This window comes from Dermacentor albipictus, chromosome 6 (assembly GCF_038994185.2).
Source record: "Dermacentor albipictus isolate Rhodes 1998 colony chromosome 6, USDA_Dalb.pri_finalv2, whole genome shotgun sequence".
In the NCBI taxonomy this organism is placed as follows: domain Eukaryota; kingdom Metazoa; phylum Arthropoda; class Arachnida; order Ixodida; family Ixodidae; genus Dermacentor; species Dermacentor albipictus.
Window position 1 is genome coordinate 6,955,584 of NC_091826.1, and position 20,319 is coordinate 6,975,902.

The 20,319-nt window shown below is 45.5% G+C and overlaps 2 protein-coding genes across 5 annotated transcripts; one reads left to right on the top strand and one right to left on the bottom strand.

The window, feature by feature from the left end:
- The first annotated feature begins 13 nt into the window (after positions 1-13).
- LOC135901410 (copine-8-like) lies at positions 14-17,753 on the top strand. 4 transcript variants are annotated; one of them, XM_065431178.2, is made up of 14 exons: positions 14-234; positions 7,006-7,093; positions 7,160-7,263; positions 7,324-7,363; positions 7,435-7,511; positions 8,801-8,832; positions 8,909-8,937; positions 9,665-9,915; positions 9,981-10,068; positions 10,794-10,847; positions 10,913-10,974; positions 12,412-12,768; positions 13,638-13,798; positions 14,147-17,753. In XM_065431178.2, exons 1-14 carry the CDS (start codon positions 155-157, stop codon positions 14,383-14,385), a joined length of 1,662 nt encoding a protein of 553 aa, XP_065287250.2. In that variant the 5' UTR covers positions 14-154; the 3' UTR covers positions 14,386-17,753. The 4 variants fall into 4 exon arrangements, with proteins under 4 accessions (XP_065287250.2, XP_065287251.2, XP_065287252.2 ...); XM_065431179.2 differs by having other exon boundaries at positions 9,993-10,068; XM_065431180.2 differs by lacking the exon at positions 10,794-10,847.
- Positions 17,754-17,841: 88 nt separating this feature from the next.
- LOC135901411 (FMR1-interacting protein NUFIP1-like) lies at positions 17,842-19,298 on the bottom strand. Its single transcript, XM_065431182.2, has one exon. The coding sequence runs from the start codon at positions 19,153-19,155 to the stop codon at positions 17,950-17,952; it is 1,206 nt and encodes a 401-aa protein (XP_065287254.2). The 5' UTR covers positions 19,156-19,298; the 3' UTR covers positions 17,842-17,949.
- Positions 19,299-20,319: the final 1,021 nt, after the last annotated feature.

Sequence of the window (20,319 nt, forward strand, 5' to 3'; positions counted from 1 at the left end):
TTGCAGAGTTTTGCCAGGTTTTGCTTTGACGATGGCGTGGTTGCGTTCTTGTTGACGGTGCGTGCGAGGCCGTCGGGCCGACGATCATGGTTACATAGGAGTTAACGTCGGCCAACTAGGCTCATCACTTGCCAGTTCAGAGAGCGGCCGCCGAATGGCGAAAGCGGCTCAGCCGTTCGCCCCGGCGGTTGCCTGTGCGCCGGTCACCAAAGTGGAGATCAGCGTCTCATGCAGGTAGGTGGGCGCGGCGCCGCGTTGACGTACAGCAGCAATGGGCGTGCCGTTAACTCCCCATTTTTCGGACTTGCGGACACGCTGACTGTCCGAGCAGCGACTCGGGCATGTCCAACAAGTCGATATGCTTCGATTATTCCGCGGACGCTGCGCGGCTCGCGGTCGATCGAGCGCCGCCATCTCCGTCATTGATCCGAGCTCCACAGATGATTGCTCTCGACTCGCGTGGAAGGCAGCGCGCAAGGGAACCTTGCCTCTCGCACACCGCATGTCTCCTTGGTAATTGAACACCACAGTGTTAGCGGTGTTCTGGCCGTGCATCTGCCTTATCTCGGAATATGTGTCGAGCGCGACTGCCGGGCGCAGTTGGAATAATTAAAAAATCACGACGTGCTTCGGTTTAATGTATTTTACGCCTGACGTATGTAGTACGTTGCACTCAATTATTTGCTGTCGGCCCCGATCAGCAGATGAGTCGGTGTATGTCGCGCTCGCGAATCTTTGCAAGCGGTCGCGCATGGCTGCTGAACGTGATCAGCCGTCGATGACTGTTGTAGTCATGAGAGAGTGGCTATGCGCGATCGACAGGTTCTGCGTGATGTCAATAAAGGAGGTGACTGAGGGACAAACTGATTCAGTACAAAAGTGTGCTGTGATGAGATATTAATTATGTAGCCGGAAAACATGCATATGCAAAACACTTTGGAGGCGCTCCATACGCGGTAGCACTGAAGGTTAAAACGTTGGCGGGCTAGTTAGAATGACAGAGTGCATAAGCGTGACTGAACGAGGATGTAGAAAGAAACAGATACAGAGACAGCGCTTCACTTTCAACTATAAATTTTCGCACGCATCGATAAATATATACCGTACAAGCGGAAACAAACGTGACGGCAAAAAAGAACATTCAGTGTGCATGTGGTGTATCTGTTTCTTTCTACATCCTCGTTTAACCAGATTAACGGGGTTAATCTTGTGTGCAATATCATTTATATCACTGAGAAAAAGGACAGGGCCCAACACTGATGCCTGAGGGACTCCTGACCGTTACAGGCAACACTCCGGATTTCGTGCCATTCACTTCCACAAACTGTGTTCTTAATAAATATGATTGAATCCATTTCACAATGTTAACGTTAACGCTGACACTAAGCAGTTTATCAAGAAGTTCTGGGTGTGGAACGCGGTTGAACGCTTTCGCGAAATCGAGGCGAACAGCATCTAACTGACCTTTCTCGTTAAATACGCTTGGAAAATCATGTATGGTTTCAGTGAGTTGGGTAACAGTTGACAATTTTTGCCTAAAACCATGTTGGTTAGGAAGAAGGATATTAGCATTTTCCAAGTGATTGAACAAGCTTTTTGATATTACATGCTCCATAATCTTGCAGAATGTAGAGGTAATTGAAATGGGCCTATAATTTTCGATGCTGTGTCTGTCGGCAGATCTATAGATGGGGACAACTCTAGCTATCAGCCAGTCAGATGGCAATTCGTGCTGCTCTAGGGACGCCTTAAAGATGATACAGAGATACTTAGATATCCATTCCGCATATCGTTTTAAAAATTCATTCGGGATGCCATCAGGACCGGCTCATTTTTTTGTGTCTATGTTAAGGAGTAGTGCAAATATCGTATCCTCAGAGAAAGCGATGTCTGGCATAGGCAACATACCTTTGGTGCGATTCTCATCAAGGTCAGTAAAAGATGGCTCCGGTGGAGCGAACACAGAATGAAAATATTCATTATATTTTTCAGCAATTTGTGCACAGTCGTTAATTATATTGCCATCAATACAGTCGTATTGCATTTGTTCGTGTGACTGGGCAAGATGACGCCAAAAAACGTTGTGGTAAATCTCATGAAATTGGGTAACGTCTGCGAGTAAAAGTGTTCCTGCAAAATCTCCACTTTGTTCCTGACTTTATTAATATTTTTGCGTCTTATTCTTCGTTTAAGCTTTATTATATTGCAATTAATCCAAGGATTGCGCTTTTTTACTGCCTTGATTCGTTTTGGCACGAAGTTTTCCAGACAGTAGTTCACCATATTCCTAAATCTATTCCGCAAGATGTTGACATCAGTCGCCCCGTCGAACGAGTACAGTGACATTTCAAGACAGTCGAAGATGCTAACATTGTTGGCGTTACTATAGTCTCTTATACTGATAATTGGTCTCTTTGAATTTTCGTCGGGAGGGCTTCCTTTACACAAAGCAAAACCCCTTTATGATCAGAAATTCCGTCTTTGACGGAAACACTACAATCTGGTACATTGCCTAAAATGAGCACAAGGTCAAGTAAGGATTCCGAGGTCTGTGTAACTCTAGTACTTTCAGGAACTATTTGCATGAGGTCGTAACTAAAAGTGAAGTTTAACAAAGCTTCACAATGTGCAACATCTGTAGTGCCCACTGCAAAATCAGCCCAATCTATTCCCGGAAAATTGAAACCTCCTGCAATAATGACATGGGTGTTAAGAGGAACATTGTTGCACATATAATCTTGAAGGCATTGTAAAAATGAAAGAGGAGCATCCGGAGGTCGACAGAAAGCTGCAATAATAAAAGGAATGCCTAGAAACACTGTTCTGTACCAAATACTTTCAGTATTAGGGCAGTCATCCATAACAATCAGCTCAATGTCTTCTTTACAAACAACTGCTACGCTCCACTACGCATTCCGCTGTCCTTGCAGATCATGATATAACCCCAGGAGATTAATTCACAGTCTTTTATTTCGGGGCGTAGTCAAGTTTCTGTGACAACATCTGGCATGTACTGCAAAAAAAGGTGTTCAAATTCAACAGTCTTGTTTGCCCGGCTACGAACGTTGATGTTAATGAAGTTGAAATCCCTGAGTTTGCTTTCTCTTAGTCACTTTGTTGTACGCGAGCTTGACCCTCCCTTACCCACCTTCTTTTGGCACTTTTTTTCTTTGTCCCAGATAAACATGTCGTTGTCAATCAAAATCTTCTCATGCATAAGGCGAACCTTCATTCCACTCTCCTTTTCAGCTTTCACACTTTCCCAAAGGTTTTTACGCTTTCGTAGCGTCACCTCGGAAAAATCATCTGCAACTGAGGTACTGCTGCCCTTTAGCTTTTTGCAGTTCTGGAATATTTTCGCCTTTTAGTTGTAGTAAAAAAAATCTTACAATAACTGGTCGACATTTATTCTCCCGTTGTCTCCCAATTCTGTGAATTCTTTCAACTGTGCTGACTTTCACTCCAAGTTTCTCCTCAAATACATCTTGCAGAACTCACGTTTTTAATTCATTCGTTTCACTAGTACTCTCTGTTATGCCGAAGACAATTAAGTTATTTCTAAGACTTCAATCTTCTAAATTAACCATTCTTTCTTGGCTGTACTGTAGAGCACTACTTATGTTGTTAATTTCTGTTTGAAGGCACGCTATTTTTCCTTCATTTTCCTTTACAGCCCTCATGGTCAATTCCATCTCCAATATCTTCTTGTTTATGACTTCTAACTGGTCAGAAAAGGTAGCCTGTGTAGTTCTTACTTGTTTTATATCCTCACTCATTAGTTTTTGCCCTTTCAAAATTTCCGCGAGCATTTCTTCAATTGTTTTGGGACCAGGATTAAGCTCAACATCACCAGACAGTATCAGCAACATAAAAATACATTCCAGGGCACAAGACGCACACAGTTCGGGGCATGGCAGAACAATAATAAATCGATTGTCACTTCTGAAGCACTTCTCAAATTTACTAACCTGTAACAACAGAATGGCCGGTTCAGTCTTCATGACAGCACTTTCGCCATGCCCATGGGATTGCTGTATGTCGACTGCTCTTATATAGCCACTGTGCTGGGATGTCACTGTTGTTATCAGTGCTGTTCCGTGCGCATGCTCCAGGCCGGGAGCAGCAAGCTGCCACGACGGTCCTTGGATGTGATGTACCTCGCTGCTGGTGATGGCTGTTTCCTTGCTTGAAGTGTATGCCAAAATGGGTGCATTGCACAGGAAAACCTGTAACAACAGAATGGCTGGTTAAGTCTTCATGACAGCACTTTCGCCATGCCCACCAGTCACGCTTATACACTCTGTCATGGGTAGCACTGAAGGAATACAAATATCTGGGAATATTTGGGAGTGTGGATAAATTAGCGAACAATGTCTGTACGAACCCCCGAAGATGCACTTAAAAAGCAAAACACACCCAGCTGTATTGAAGCACAGTTCGTTATGGTGCGATAGCAATTGTACAAAGCAGAGGACTGTGGAAATGGGTAATAGTGTCGAGGATTACTTTTTGGAATGCTGTGCTATGTTTAAGTAGGTCAGAAATATAGTCTGTGAGAGAGAGAATACAGTTAGGGCGTGAAGCAAACCAATTAAAGACTTTTGTAGAAATGGTACAAATGAGGGTGATAAATAAGTATATACGATAAGACAGGTGCCACTAAAAACTTTCACTAGGGTTGAGGATTGGGCGAGTTGGTATTGCATTCTAAAACTGGCGCAACGTAGAAAGGAAGAAGCAAGCCGAGCCGGCCAAATAAAGAAAGAGAGCGCTGACTTCCAAGGAAGTCAGCGCTCTGTTCCTTTATCTGGCCGGCTTGGCTTGTTTTGGAAGTCTGCACTCTGTTCCTTTATCAGGCCGGCTCGGCTTGTTTCTTCCTTTCTACGTTGAGCTGTAGCAGTTTTATACTAAAAACTTTATTTTCTGAAGGTAGCACAAGTGCACTATGCCAGTGCTCAACATACAAATCACTTTTATAAAAAAAAACATGCTTCCAGTATTATTAGAAAGCAAAAAGCAGACAAATGTGCGACATACATCTTTTTGTGCGCCTGAGATGCGGTATCTCAGGTCCGTTTTCAGTGGGAGGTACATGATGTGTATTTTGAGCATTGGCACAGTGGCACTTGCACTGTGAGGGAAATGTAATGTATGTCTGGTACTGCCTTCACAAAATAGAGCTATTAGTGGCACAAGTCCTGTTGTCTACTCCTATTTGCTGTCTTTTATGGTGCCGTTAACCTGTACCAAATAGGCCAACAATAAGTCCTACTTGAAGTGCAGTAGGTAGATTAACATTAGAAGCCCATGAAAAATCTACAAAAGAAGTACTACTGTGTGAGGGGCATATTTCAAGGTCAAGCAAGCACAACGAAAAATGTCTTGCAAGAGGAGACTGAGACATGGAGGACCGCAGGTGGGCAGCAGTGATGCTTAAGCATCTAATTGTATGGATAAAATGTAAATTTCCATTGGTAGAGAAGAACTGGAAATTTGGCTGGTAAGTGCACAGGACAGTACAGATGTTGAAAAAAAGCGTCAGGATTAAATTGGGATAAACAGTGAATTCCCTTTTGAACAGAGGTGTTGGCATGTGCAACCACACTACAGCATACTATTTAAGGCAACCAGCAACTTGTGCCATACTTTTATTATCATTCCTTGTTGTCTATTGGGTGCTTCACATAACTAGAACCAAAGTTTAGAATGTAATGGTGCATTAATAAAGTGAAAATGAGACATCCTCCCAATCGTAGCAATTGCTACAAAGGAAGCCCATACGGGTTCCTCGAAAGAAAAGCCTTGCAGTTGAAGAAAAATTTGTCCTGGTCTGGGACACGAGCTCGGGACTACCGCCTTTTCGGGGCAGTTGCTCTACCATCTGAGCTAACCAGGCGGCTAGCAGACGGCAGGGCGAAGTTGAATTTGTCAACAACTCTAAGCAAAGCAAGAGTATGGTGTAACAGTTCTGCGGGAACCCGCAAGGTAGAGAGAAGTAATTAAAGGGAAAATAAAACACCCACCCAATCATAGTAATTGCTACAAAGCACTGTTACCTACAAAAGCACTGTCACAGGCACCTGTCTTATCATATATCGTCCTGATTTGTGTCATTTGTTTAATTGTGAAAAATCTTTAAATAGTTGTTTAAGACCCTGAGTCGTACTGGAAAAGTTGTAAAGCCTGCTCAGAAACACTTGTAGTAAAGTGTCTTTGACGACGTTAATAGTGGAAACAAACAGTTGTCTATGAAGACTACTATGACGAATATGCTGTTGGCGTCAATAGTCTTACGTGTACCAATCTATTTTTTAAGGTTTAGTTCTAGTTACATGAAACACACAGCATAATAATAGTGCATGATTACATGTACTGTAGCCAAGTGCAAATTTTAATTTGACGTTACTCTTGTTTTTCTCTAGTCTGCCACCTTCTTCGAAAAGTATTTTGCTTACGTTTACTGCTCTAATGTTTACACTGTGATTACTGTGTTTGAACATTGGGGTTTCATGCAGATTGCCCACAAGTTTATTTACTTTTGGATGCATATTTTGACATTTTAACCAGATATTTGTGATTGTTTCCACAACATTTTGCTTGCTACACACAGGTTGTCGCCTTGTGTAGACTTCCTTTATAACTTCACATCCTTAGACAGCCTGCTAGCGAATATTCAATGCCACCTACTGCAATTTCTGTGTTAGCAAAACAGGGCTAAAAATCTTCTCATATCCCACTTTCAGGCATTCCCTTGGACATTCAATTGCACTGTTTTTGTTGAGAAAGCATTTATAAATGTCCTGCTGTAACAGCGTGTACCATAATACCATAATCCGCGCTCTAGTATTCGCACTGTGAGAAGTTAAGAACTTTATTTTTTAATACGCAGAACTATTGAGAAAGAGTTGAGAGGGAAACGTGCCAGTTTGTGTAAACTAACAATAAATTGTTCTCTTATGAAAAAAGACTGAGACCGCATCCCAATATTGTATTGTTATTTTACAGGCAACTCAAAGACAAGGACTTTTTCTCCAAGTCTGACCCTATGTGCGTTCTGTTTATGAAAGAATCTGACAGTGACACTTGGCGTGAGGTAAGTCAGTGCAGTCCGAGTAGACATACTGAGTTTATTAAAGTGTTTTTCTTCTTTCTCTCTTAGGTGGGACGCACTGAGACTGTCGACAATTGCCTCAACCCTGATTTTGTGACCAAGTTTCTTGTGGATTACTACTTTGAAGAGCGACAGCAGCTTTTGTTCAAACTGTAAGATCCGGTCGCAGGTTGACTGGCGCTCTATATGCTGATGATCCTCTGCTTTTGTAGGTATGACATTGATAGCCCCAGTGTAGACCTTCAGAATCATGTAAGCAGTCACGCATGAAATGTACGCAAGTGCTTGCAGCAGTGCACTGAACGTCCACACATGTGTTGCAGGATTTTCTTGGTCAGGCTAGCTGTACTTTGGGAGAGCTCGTTGCCTACCAGGGCACACAAGTCAAGTTCCAGCTGTCGTAAGTTTTTTGGCTTAGTACCATTCTGTGCTGCTTATCTCTAATTGCTAGTTTAATGCCAAAATGAAGCATGAATGGACATGTAGTATGAAACATGAACACATGGTTATTTGCTGTCACTGTGATATTCTGACTCATTGCCCATCCTAAAGGCTGCCTTGACAAAGACTGACAGAATATACTGTGCCAAAGTTTAACCATGTACATTGGAGCAGCTTTGGTAGCTGCTGGTGGAATTTTATTTACTTGCCTCTGCTCTTTGCAAAAGTGAATGTTTGTCAGTGATATGTAATAAGCACATGTTGCTGTAAAAAGTTTGTAAAGCAGTTTGCTTAACAATACTTCATGCTCAAACTATGGCCTATGACATCACAGTGGTAACATTTCCCACCCACCCCTTGCTGACAGCTTGGTGAGTCGATGGCAATGACTTGGGATAATAAGGCATTCCAATTTGTCATATGATACATCTGTAAGCTGCTGCTAAACATGTGTCAGTCGCAAGCTCAAATTCTTCAGCTCACTCGCACTAATAAAGGTTTTCTCCTTGTATATTTGAATTTAATTCCTAGGTTGCACACAAGGAAATAAAAATCAGCCCGGTGGGGTGGCACTACCCTATCTCAGGTGTATTGGCACCATGACTGTGCATGATTATACTGCGCTTCCTAAATTTCACTATATTGTGCATCACTGGTCGCGGCGAGCTTGAAGTCGTAGGTTTAATTCCCAGCCATGGTAGCCCCATTTTGGTGGGGGCAAAATGCAAAGGTGCCCTCGCGTACTTAGATTTTAAAATCAATTCTTCCACTACAGTGGCTCTCCTAGCTGTCGCTTTTGGGCGTTAAACTCCATCAGTGAAATCGTCAAACTTTGTGCCACTGCATGCACAGAGCATTTCAAGTGTCAGAAATATTTGCACACAGTAGCTGAGTTTATTCTGTTTGGATGCCATACTCGGTGATTTTGCTGCTTGATGCACTGATGAATAACCTAACGCAGCACAGACTTCGCACTTACCTCATGTACTTTCTATTGACTCTGAATCGCTGAATACGACTGCTTGTGCAGTGCGTGTGAATAACTAGTGCACTGACTACTAGCAATTTTTTTTTTCATGTGCATTTTTGTTAACAGGAAAATTGTGTTTAGATTCTTCAGGCATCACTTGCAGTCTTGACGTGTCATTTCATATGAGCAAAAGTTGAAGACCTCAAGTTTGTCAAAAATTTCTTACGATGTGGCTTCCATGCTTGGGCATAACTTGTTTCTTCTCTATTTATTCACAGGGGCCTCCCGGGCAACTGTGGCACCATTTTGTGTGAGTCTCTGACACAGAGTTGGATTAGCTTTCCTATGTTGTTGTTGCTACACAAATTCCCTCCTTTCTTTTTCAGTGACTGTTGAGGAGGTGCTTGACTGCAAGGTAAAACTTGAAATATTTGTGAGACAGCAAACAGTGGCACTGAAGGCTAAGCATGTCTATTGAATTTTATGCTGAAAGCATACACAGCGTGACAACGAAAAATATGAGTGGAAGAAGCCAAACAACATAAGCACAATCTCGAGTCCTCTACAGAAGCAGGAATGAGAAAGTGCAGCTAGAGTATGAGGCACACTGTATAGACAAACTTAATAAAACGTGTATCAGGTGTGCTCACCTTGCTTCACAAAGATTAGCAATGCCTGACCTGTTTTGTATAATCTGAATGCATGAGAATTACACAGTTGTGGCTTAACTGCATTCACTAGTAAGCACTAGTGTTAGGCACATTCTCCTTAGGTTTTCTTGTGCAGCTTTCCCCATGAAATGTGGGAGATAGTAGTATGGTATGGTATGGTATGATGAACTTTATTTAATGTCCTGAAGATCAACCCTTAGGTTGACGCAGGCGGCTCCCACGTCGGGACAGTAAGGTTTAACCTTACCGCTGTATCATGGGCCTTCTGGACGGCCTGTACTTGATCGGAAAGAACTCCACTGTGTAGGACTCGCTGCCACCAGTTTCTCTCCTTGTCACAGTCTGTGAAAGTCACAGGACACTGCCAAAGCATGTGATCCAGAGTAATGATGCCATTACACTTCTCGCAATTGATTGGTATCTCTCTTTCAGGGTATATCTTGTGCCAATCATTTTTTTTTTTTTTTTCAGCGGGTAATTGACATGCAGTGGTACGCTCAGAAGCTGGACAAGAAGGACTGGTTTGGGAAGTCGGATCCTTTCCTAGAGTTCTACCGCATTAGTGAGGACAACACGTACACAGCAGTATTCCGCACAGAAGTGGTCAAGAAGAGCTTGAATCCGACATGGCGGCCCTTCGCCATTCAGATGCGTCAGCTGAGTGGTGGCGATGAGGACCGCACTATCCGCATTGTCTGCTATGACTGGGACTTTGATGGAGGGTAAGTGGCCGCCGCGCCTAGGTAGTCTGAGGTTGAGCCTTCCTCCACGCTGCGTTGCATACCAGCGTGTCTCGCAGCCACGATCTCATTGGAGAGTTCTACACCAACGTGCGCACGCTTGCCGAAGGACCTGGTCCAGCGAACGAGTACGATGTGAGTGAGTGCTGCTGCCTTGCATGCACTTCTGTCTCCCACAATGTAATGTCAAGTAGGATTGAAGCAAGGATTTGTAATTCGTTTGTAGTGCTTTCCTTGCTCGCCCTTGCTAGCTACCAGCCTGGTACATGTTCTGATGCATGTGAACGGTCAGGGGCCATTGAATGCTTTCTCAGCTGGTGCTGATTACAATTCAAACTTGCTTTTAATGTGTTTACTTTTCATACATTTTCTAACTTTACGTGGCCCAACTCCTGTGCTCAAGCGCTGTGACCACTAGCACTATTTTACGTGACAATGCCAAGAAGTGACCCACAGCCAACTGTGACATTGCCCAAATGCAAGGTTCTAAGCTGAAGAGGAGAACGAGTATGTAAACAAAATAGGATTGATCAGTAGTAAGTAATTATGTTGCTTTGCTTGTCGCTGCCTTCGTTATATATTTTCGTGTCCAAAAGAGAACGAAAAAGGCAATGCTTTTGATGTATTCACTGGATTACAAAAATAGGAAATAGAGTCGAAGCCCTAAACATTCTCTCCAGACTAGCGTGAATACATGTTTTCACTGCCATCATGCAACAATTTAATCTTGCCTATACGATGTTCTGTTGTATGCTCTGAGAATGTGTTGTGTATTTTACCATGAGAACATACAGTGAACCTGCAGAGGAAGAATCATGAATGCTGGCCAGTGAGGTGCTCATTGGCAGTTTATGTTGCAGCTCATCAACAAGAAAAAGCAGGCTAAGAAGAAGAAGTACAAAAATTCAGGTGTGGTAGGTATCATGTGTTATTTACAAGTACTGACAGCCTGTTGACTGTGTATACCACCTGCATGCAGGTGAAATTGATGTCCTTTGGAATCCGTGAAGAGGCCACCTTTCTTGACTACATTCGTGGCGGGTGAGTTAATTCTTAACGGATGCCCCTTGCTCAGAATAATTTTCAGTAATAAATTGTAATTAAGTTAGCTCATAAGCCTTGAATTTGGGCTTGCTGATGTTATACTTTGTATGTTCAAACAAAATAAAGAAGGCAAATACATATGGAACACAATGGAAAACAGAGAGAAATATGCTGTTTTCTTTGTGCTGTTCATACATCCAGAATAGTAATTTAACAACCAGAACATGATATGCTCAACAGGTCTGGCATCTCCGTATACCCACCAGTTCAGTGTACTTTGTTAAGCTGAACTTCTGATTCCGGGGGCCACTTCGTATTTGGTGTTTTTGTCCATAGGCCGAATTACCTAACTACAGTTGTAACTTTGTGACTTTAACAGGTTTCAAGGTATTTCCATTGAGCATTGTGTGCATGTGTAAAAATGCCATTTGCTGTTACTTCACATTTCCTTGTGCATATTTTGTTGCCTCCAAAGAGCTCTGAATACCTCATATGGCCAAGTTGTGCCCTTCAAAACAGCAACAATAGCATGATCTCCATGCTTCACAGGCCTGAGATAGTACACCGGGATTTACATGCCTGTCCGACTGCTGGAGCAACTGTGACTGTCGTCGTGTGTCATTCAAACATGCTGTAGTACACCAAGTTTGCAAATGTACGAGTATAACAACTAAGTGCTCTTCTATAATTCCTTGTGGTTGCAGCCCAAGTTTGACGACTAGGCAGGGAACAGTTATCTCAAGTCACCCATAATGTAAGGGTGTGATCATCGTAGTTCTCGTCATTGCAAACCTAGCATGATCTAATAGGTGTGCCATAAGCCTCAATTGCACTAAATAGTGAGTAGAACGTAATGTGCCAGGCACCTCACAATAGCTATACTGGTTCTGGCAGCATAGTGCATGGCTTCTGCTTTTTTTTTTCTTTGTGTTCACTGCACCTTGCAGCCTCTGTATCATAATTATCGCCCCTGCAGGCCAGTGCAGGGGTAAGTCACGGTTGTATTTTCCTACTCGTGAATGCTCAGTGTTCACGTCACCATAGCCTCCTGTATATTTACACAACCTGCCCCATTGCTCCAAGATGCATGGGAGCTGGCGGTCCACTGCAGTGGTTCCACCTTCCTAGAGATATCCCTATTGCTGCTACAGCATGGACAACTTGTGCTGTGTGCTGCCGCCACTCCCTTGCTTCTGCATGCAGCTCTATGAGCAGGGGCAACATGCGCCGAATGTTGGCCAGGCAACAGCTCAACTGTGGCCCTCATGTGGGAAACCGGCATGCTATACATGCCCCTTCTCCCTCAGTTATGGCACTACTGGGTAGGCATAGTAAAAATACAGGAGGGTGTGACCTCATATAGGCAGAGCTCAGGCTGGCTTTGCACAGCAGCAGTGAGAAAGATGCAGAGGCACAACCCGTCTAATTGGGCAGCCTGCAGATGCACTTCACTGTGGCTGTGGATTTCACTGCATCAAATGGGGACCCCCGAGATCCTGCATCCTTGCACTTCCTGGACCCATCGCAGCCGAATGCGTACATGATGGCCATCCAGGCAGTTGGCGAGGTGATCCAGGATTACGACTTCGACAAGATGTTCCCTGCGCTGGGCTTTGGCGCACGGCTGCCACCCGACGGGACTGTGTCGCACGAGTTCTTCCTCAATGGCCACCCGACGGACCCGTACTGTGTGGGCATCGAGGGTGTCCTTGAGGCCTACCGGAGGACCCTGCGGTCCGTGCAGCTGTACGGGCCCACGAACTTTGCACCGGTCATCAACCACGTGGCAAAGTAAGGCCCACTTAAAACAAAACAAAATCTTCTTGAACGAAAGTTTTGTGTGAATATTTCACCCGACAAGACGGGAAACTTTTGCTGCTTTGGAACACTCACTGCTGTTGCACACACTATGATTGCGTACTGTCAGCTTAGTTGCACAGTCAAGACACTCTTATGATTGCCTTCTTGTAAAGAAATAAGCAAGCTTGTGGTCACGTGCTACATGATAAGAGAAGGTGGCAAGAAAGCTATCAGTGAGGATCTTGCTGCCAGCATGATTTTACTATTTTGCTGGGGCAGATATGTGTTGGGTTTTCCATACTTAAGCCATACAGTAACATGCATAATTTATTTCGTTGTTTGTAGAAGCTTCAAGGCATACAAATTTGTGTTCTTTATTTTCTGAAGATACACTGCACTAAACATGCCCTATGTTTTCCCCCAACATCTAAACCACTGCAGTTGCGCTATGAATCCAGCTAAAAATTTAAAGCTTTTCTTTTTTTTTTTTCAAGTAGAATGTGGGTAACATGTTCTTATGTTAACATAGATCTTAGTGCTTTTGGCTGCAATTATTGTCTTAATGATATAGGCACAATGGTATTCAACGACAGAAACGAAGGTTAAGCACCAAGCACATTCTGCATCACTTTAATGTGTGTGTCGGTTTTTCCTTGGAGTATAAACCTCATGCATGGTGCTGCAAGTTTGATACTTGCCTGCACAAGAATGCCAGTAAGTTCTTCATTGAGCAAATTCACATCTGATGTTGTTCTGTGCGTATGTTCAATTCATGATGAGCAACATTCACATCTGGGTTTAGTTACCAGCCTCATTGAGAACAAAAGTAAAATGGCAATTTGGTTGTCGCTGCCGTGCAGGTTTGCGAGGACGTACCGTGACGGCACGAGCTATTTTGTGCTGCTCATCATCACGGACGGGGTCATCAGCGACATGCCGCAGACTCTAGAGGCTATTGTGCAGGCCTCCTCCCTGCCAATGTCCATCATCATTGTGGGTGTTGGAAATGCTGACTTCTCAGGTAAGCCCAGCTGCATGCATCCATCTTGCAGTGATTGTGGTATGTAAAGAAACATCTTGGAATAGTGCCAATGATGTTGTCTGTTTGGGCTCTTTGCCCTGAACCACTAAATGCCACAGGTGAAGGCTGCACAGTAAGTTTAACAACATGGCTTTGTTTCACGAGTGACGAAATCGTGTGTACGGGTATTTTCACATTCCATCCCTGTCAAACACAGTTGCTGCGGTAATAATTCAAAACCACGGGTTTGTGCTCAGCAGTTGCAAAGCCACCGTAGTGAATCTTCGCACATGTGGCATAGTGCAAGAGATGCCTGTCTCTATGTCCACCTGTGTTGTGTTATTGCAGCCATGGAGGTGCTGGACGGAGACGTGGTGCGAGTGAGCTCGCGGGGCCGTGCGGCCGAGCGGGACATTGTGCAGTTTGTGCCCTTCCGCAAGTTCCTCCAGGGCGGGCCTTGGCAGAGTAACCAGATGCGGCTCGCCAAGGAGGTGCTGGCCGAGATCCCCGACCAGGTCACCAGCTACATGCTCAAGAATCACATCAAGCCCGGGCTGGGCTCTGCCTCCCAGGGTGGGGCCTCCTGAGTGCCAAAAGCAGCAGCGCCACACTGTAGACAAGTAGCCAGCACAGTCTTTCACATAGAGCTGGTCCACTCTCAACATGCTAGAGCAGAGGCACCCACACCCCATCCACTAGGCTGGCTGCAGCAGTGCCAGTTCACGGGGCTGGTCTCGTCGTGACTGCACACACACACATACACACAATACACTTCGTTGTCGCTTGTGTGTCCGGGCGGAGGTTGAGGCACAGGTACGCAATCCGTGTGCTTCGTTGCGAATTCTTTTGGGCTGCTGTCAATAGAATAGGCCATGCAAAAGTTTTCACGGGCACCTGAAGTTGCCAACATATTTTCGAGATTGACACAACTAGGACTGTAAAACTCTTGCTCAAAGTGTTGTTCAACCTCGAGGGCCCTTCTAACAAAGAGTGAGGAAGGAAGGCTAGCACCTGTCCACGCAACACTTCAAGCACTAGGTAGTCAACCCTGCTTATGTCAACCAAGATTATTGGGGAACCTGAGTCTGCTGTATGCGCATAAGGCACATGAGCACCTCAGTGTATGATTGATCTCACCATATTGATCACGAAAAAAAAAAAAAAGGCCAAGGTACCTTCTCTTCGTGTTTTGATGGCAATCCAAAAGAGTCTTGAAAGGGCGTGTAGTGTAGCTTTGGCCAGTGTTCCACAACTGGTGCAGTGACCAAAGCTCAATTTTGCATTCTTGTGCCTTTGCCTTCAGCCATATACAAGTTGCGACGAGTTACAGTTATGTTGAATATGCTCAGGGGGTCGAACAAAGGGAGCAGAGGTGTGCCATTCCTGCAGAGAGCAGGTTGTACATGTGCCGTCTACCCCAGTGACAGAGGGATCTATCAGGCTAAGAGACAGAAACAATAGGAGTGCCACAACGTGCCAACATTAGAAAGCAAGCCAAAGGTACTCACTCATCAGACCTGTAAAAATATTAATTCAAAGTACAGGATACATTTTCACTGTATATGGCTTGCGTGTTTTAGACACCACACAGGAGCCCTGGTCACAGTTTAGCACAGCCTTTCTAGAGAGATGGGCAGATCAGATCAGGGGGCAGTTCCTTGTCCATGTTTTCAGACACGGCAGCTTGTGATGTAATCCAATTAGCACCAGCCGTCTGTAGGTAGCTTGCACGGACATTGCCATCGCTGCCACATGGGAAAACCACTGGCATGGCGACTGCTTTTTAATCTGATAAAAGGAAAACTTGGCATCCACTTGAATGTAGCACAAGGCTGAAAAAGAAACCCATACCGGTTCCGCAGGAAAGAAAGCTGGCAGCTGAAAGTAAAATTCATGATGGTCCAAAGACAAACCCAGCACCATCACCTTTTCGTGACATTTGTCTTGCCAACTGAGCTGACCATGAGAGAGAATTGACAAAAAATTGAGTCACATGATTTGAATGAGAAAGCATCACGACTTCCCTAATTGACTGGTTATGTCCACAATACATGATACTATGCATTGTCACATGACCTTCACAACTCTACCTTAATCCACTTTGCTATAATTTGTACCAATCATAACCCACTTTACTGTAATTTGTACCAACCTTAATCCAATTTAATTTGCCTTCATTCACTTTACTCCACCTTAAGTCACCTTACTCTAACTTGTACCAACTTTAATTATGTATTACTACTGATGGCATACAAGACGCTGATGACGTCACTGATGATGATGATCTTTGTTACCACTCGTGGACAGCGCCAACTTTTTTGCCTCATGCGACATATAATTCTTTCACATCAATAAGTGGGTGAAGGCTAGTTAATGAGACAAGTTCTAGAGAAATGCATTAAATGGGCCCTGACACTCCTTTTCGAAGACTGTAAGAAAACGTTGCATGTCTGTCAATGAGGCTCCCGTGAACTGAGCCAAATATAGCACTGAATGCAACAGGAAACCTACAATCTCTTGTCGATAGTAGTGAAGGATTGCTTGCTCTCTCCTTTGCAATGTCGTCATGCGAACATCATCACAAGCAGCAGAGCCCACAACAGCTATTGGCTGATTTCGTATTTGTGAGGACATTCTCAGCAATACAATTATTGCTCATTTGCATTATATGAATGAAAAATATGTGTGTGATCTCAAAAAGAGAGAAAAGCCATTTCATCATTGCACTGCCAGTCTACACATGACAGTTGTGCATTACTGTGTGTGGCCTCAAGAGGTGAAAAGTGTTGCATAGATATTGCGGCCATCTCGCTACCAAGGCTCAACCTTTGGGTAGGGCCAGTGCTCCCTTGCAACCTCTTGCCATCTCCCCTGTGTAGCTTCCAGCGCACTAGTGGAAATGAAAGAGGAGAGAAAGCCGCCGATCGCTCCGATAACTACATCTAACTTTAGTAGTCAAGAGTTCGACGAAAGTTTGTCTGGTCAGGTAATATGATGAAGAAATTGCAGTCACTGACCAAGCCAAGGTGAAAATAAGACGTTTTTAACACGCTATTGGGTTGTTTTAACACGCTATTGAGACGCTATTGTGATCAAGAAACCCGTATGGGTCCCTAAACATCTGTGTTATTTTCATGTTGACTTGGTCAGTGACTGCAATTTCTACATTTAACCTTGCTTGTGCTTGAAGGATTATAAAAATTTTTGTGGCTGGCAATTCGTGAGGCTACATAATTTAACAGTGATGTCATTCTACGATTACTTAAAAAAAAGCATTTCAGGGCCCCTTTAAGTTGAGGAAAAGTTGGACCCCCCCCCTAATGTAGCACAAAGCTAGAAAGGAAACCAACGTGGCTCAAACGAAAAGATGCATTGATCCAATGTGCACATCTTATGCAGCCCAATGGAGGTACAAGCTGCCTTATTGGCAAAATAATGTAGGTTCATGAGAAAAATGTGCGCCAGCTCCTATTGTTTGGCTTGTTAGGTGTACACCATCCGTTAGCTATAGTCACAGCCACTGCACTGGGGCAGACACCATCTTTTTGTTCATATGCAAAGGCTAGCACTCTCCTCCCCGTCAGGCAACGCCAATCACGTGTGATATTTTTGTGTCGGCTGCATGCAGTGGGGCACTCGTAAACAACGAACAAAACTCCCACGAGGTAGTTACCCGCTCTTTGCTCAGAGACCCGGTGTGGTCAGTGTAGGAACCTCCCGTCCCCCCTTGCCAAGAAGGAAAATGAATGCCATGCTCCCTCAATTTGACGTGCCACCACTGCCTGTGGCAGGTCCATGTTGTTGTTGGCCTTGTGTTCCTCCATGCTGTTTTAATGTATGGGGCTTTATACTGACTATGTTGGAAGCTTTGCTGTTATTTTTCTATTGCGCAGATGAATCCACCAAGGGCACTGAACACAAATAAAAACCCACAAGTGTTTTTCTTGTTTGGCAAGACTGGTCTTATTGTCTGTATGTCACTCTATCACTGTGTGGAGTGGGAGCACCATACAACCTGTGCTCCTTTTAGGAAAAAAAGAAAACAAATTTGCTACACACTCTATTCATAACCTACGGCTGAAGGTTTACACTTGCATTTGAGGGCGAAAGCCCAGTAGAATTTCTCCAAAATCGTGGCGGCATGCACTTCATTACCACTGCACATGCAGTTCAGGTGGGCCAGAAGTGTGCCCCTGTTTGGAGAACCCCGAGTGTTGCACGCAATCCACTTGGTGGCTGAGCACCACGGCAGTGGTTCCAAGGGTGCCCCTCGTGGCCGCCTCGGGCCCTGTCTCACCAAAGAAGTCATTGTCGACAACATAGTGCACACACTGCAGTATCACGTTGCGTTCATGTCGTACTTCAGGCGCCAGCAGTCGCTCCAATAGCGTCAGCTTCCTCCGGGGGGGCCAGCATGTCTTTCGAGGAGGCGGCGTCGCCTTTCCTCGCATTACGGGGCCGGCCGCTTTAGCTGACACCAATTCGGTGGGTGGAGGTAGCGCCGCCTCCCGCTGCATCGCTTGCTCTTGCGGTTCTTCGCTGGCCGGTTCGTCGTCGTCGCTTCCACTGCTGTAGCAGGCCATGAGCGAAGCCAAGGCACCACTTACCAAAGGTCGAGGCGCGGGCGGGTCCGGTACTTTCACGTTTCGCTGCTCGCTGTCCGAATCCGAATCCGTAATATGGTCCGGCGGTGGCTTGCCTTGCAAATCTTCGCACGGCGAGGGCTCTTCCTTGACAGGTGAAGGTGCCCGCCGAGACGGCTGTTGAGTGCGCCTGTGCGGTGAGGCGCGTCGGCGTGCGCGCTGCCGACGCTTGTTGTTACGCGGGCGGCGTCGGCCACGGGCGTCTTCACGGATGACTTCGCGGCGTGCCTGGCGCTCCGCCTCGGCCGCCTTCTTAGCCTCGATGTTCCGCAACGTCGGATAGCGCAGCCTGCGTTGGCGACGCCACTCTTCCAGGTCTTCGTCGGTGCCACTAGCGGCACTACGCCGAATAAACGGGCTGTCGTGCTGCAACTTTTCGTGGAGCGCTACAACCGCCGGGCTGGCCGCGAAGTCGCAGTCCTCCCTCGGACACGAAACGTGCTCGGCGCAGTGGACGGAGAGCTCCGCCTGGCTTGCGAATCCTTGGTCGCAGTTGGCGCAGCAAAAGTCCCACACCAGTAAAGGACGCTTGAATCCCCGTTGAACGGCGGCAGCGCGCTGCTGCCGTGAAGCTTCTCCGCCGACGCTGTTTGACAGAGCTGGGATCCCGAAGCAGCCATCACCGACAACACAGGGACCCGGCGACGCGTCTCCATTTAAAGTAGATGCGGGACGGAACGGGTTGTCTAGTACGTATTTCTCAACAGCAGCCATTGTAGAATGAGCATTCAACGTCGCATGAGCGAAGTTTGTCAATGCTCACAGAAGGAAGCATTCGTCTTGCGCGAGCAGCGCTACTGACGCGCACGTGTACGAAAGGTTCATTGGCGTGAGGTAGTGTGACTGTAACCACTGCAGAGGCGCAATGAGCGATGAAATTTCCCGGCGCCGCTAGGGGCGCTGAAGCGCGCTGGTGTGCAAGGACAAGCCGCGCCGCGCATAGTTAGGAAACTCTATGGCACCGCGGTCTTTGCCAGTGTAGCATGTGGACATAGCATAGCCATAGTGTAGCTTCTTTAGCGCCATAGACGCCAGCGCGAGGTCTGCCTTGTAGGAAAATCTATGGTCTGCCGGGGCTGCAACGTTCCTAGATATCTAGTAACGTTGGGCTTCGGCGTGTAGACCGCGCTTGTTTGCACGTCGATCGTGATCACTGTGATTATTTCGAGGTGCGTAGTGCGTGACATTGTGCTGTTCATGTGCAATGTATTAGATAACGCGGCGTGCCCTCAGGGCGTCGAAAGCGCGAACATGTTTTGTTCCCGGGTGCAGTAGCTGGTACGGAACGTGGAAATCCAAGGCCTCCTTTTGTAAACCGGCTACAGACGCAGCTCAGCTTGAATTGTGGTCGCGAAACATCAAACGTGCTGACAAGGAGTTGACGACAGAATGTGCCCTTTGCGAACGGCACTTAGTATTGAAGTACATACGTCGAGAGGACTTTGCGGCATGTACTGTCACCAGAAAAGCAGCTGAATGCAATGCAGACAGCATGTTCGTGCAAAGATTTGACAGGGGAGGTCTATTGTACCCTGGAGATAAGTTATACGCGCTCATTATAGTGCTAGAGGATCCATTCACATCATTTTTTTTTTTCAACAGAGAAGCTTTATGTGCAGTGTGTGTGATTTTGTGCAGTTCTTGAGCAGTTTAGCACTCCGCCAAATGGGATATGCGAGCTCCATCGCAAACAGCTCACTGGAAAAATGATCCAGTTTGTGGTGTTAACTAGTCTGCGCTTTTTCACATTGAACAGCCTACATCTAAGCTTGGTCTGATGAGTGCATGTGGATTAGTGTGCTACGCAATAACGTGCTTCCTCTCTCCTTGTGGACCTATATACAAGAGCAGCGATGAAAAATACTTAGCGCATGTTGA

Excerpts from the sequence above, each read along its gene's own strand:
- LOC135901410 (XM_065431178.2), top strand. The coding sequence starts at position 155 with ATGGCGAAAGCGGCTCAGCCGTTCGCCCCGGCGGTTGCCTGTGCGCCG. Across the intron at positions 235-7,005 it reads GAGATCAGCGTCTCATGCAG|GCAACTCAAAGACAAGGACT; the intron begins GTAGGTGGGCGC and ends GTTATTTTACAG. Across the intron at positions 7,364-7,434 it reads GTGTAGACCTTCAGAATCAT|GATTTTCTTGGTCAGGCTAG; the intron begins GTAAGCAGTCAC and ends CATGTGTTGCAG.
- LOC135901411 (XM_065431182.2), bottom strand. The coding sequence starts at position 19,155 with ATGGCTGCTGTTGAGAAATACGTACTAGACAACCCGTTCCGTCCCGCA.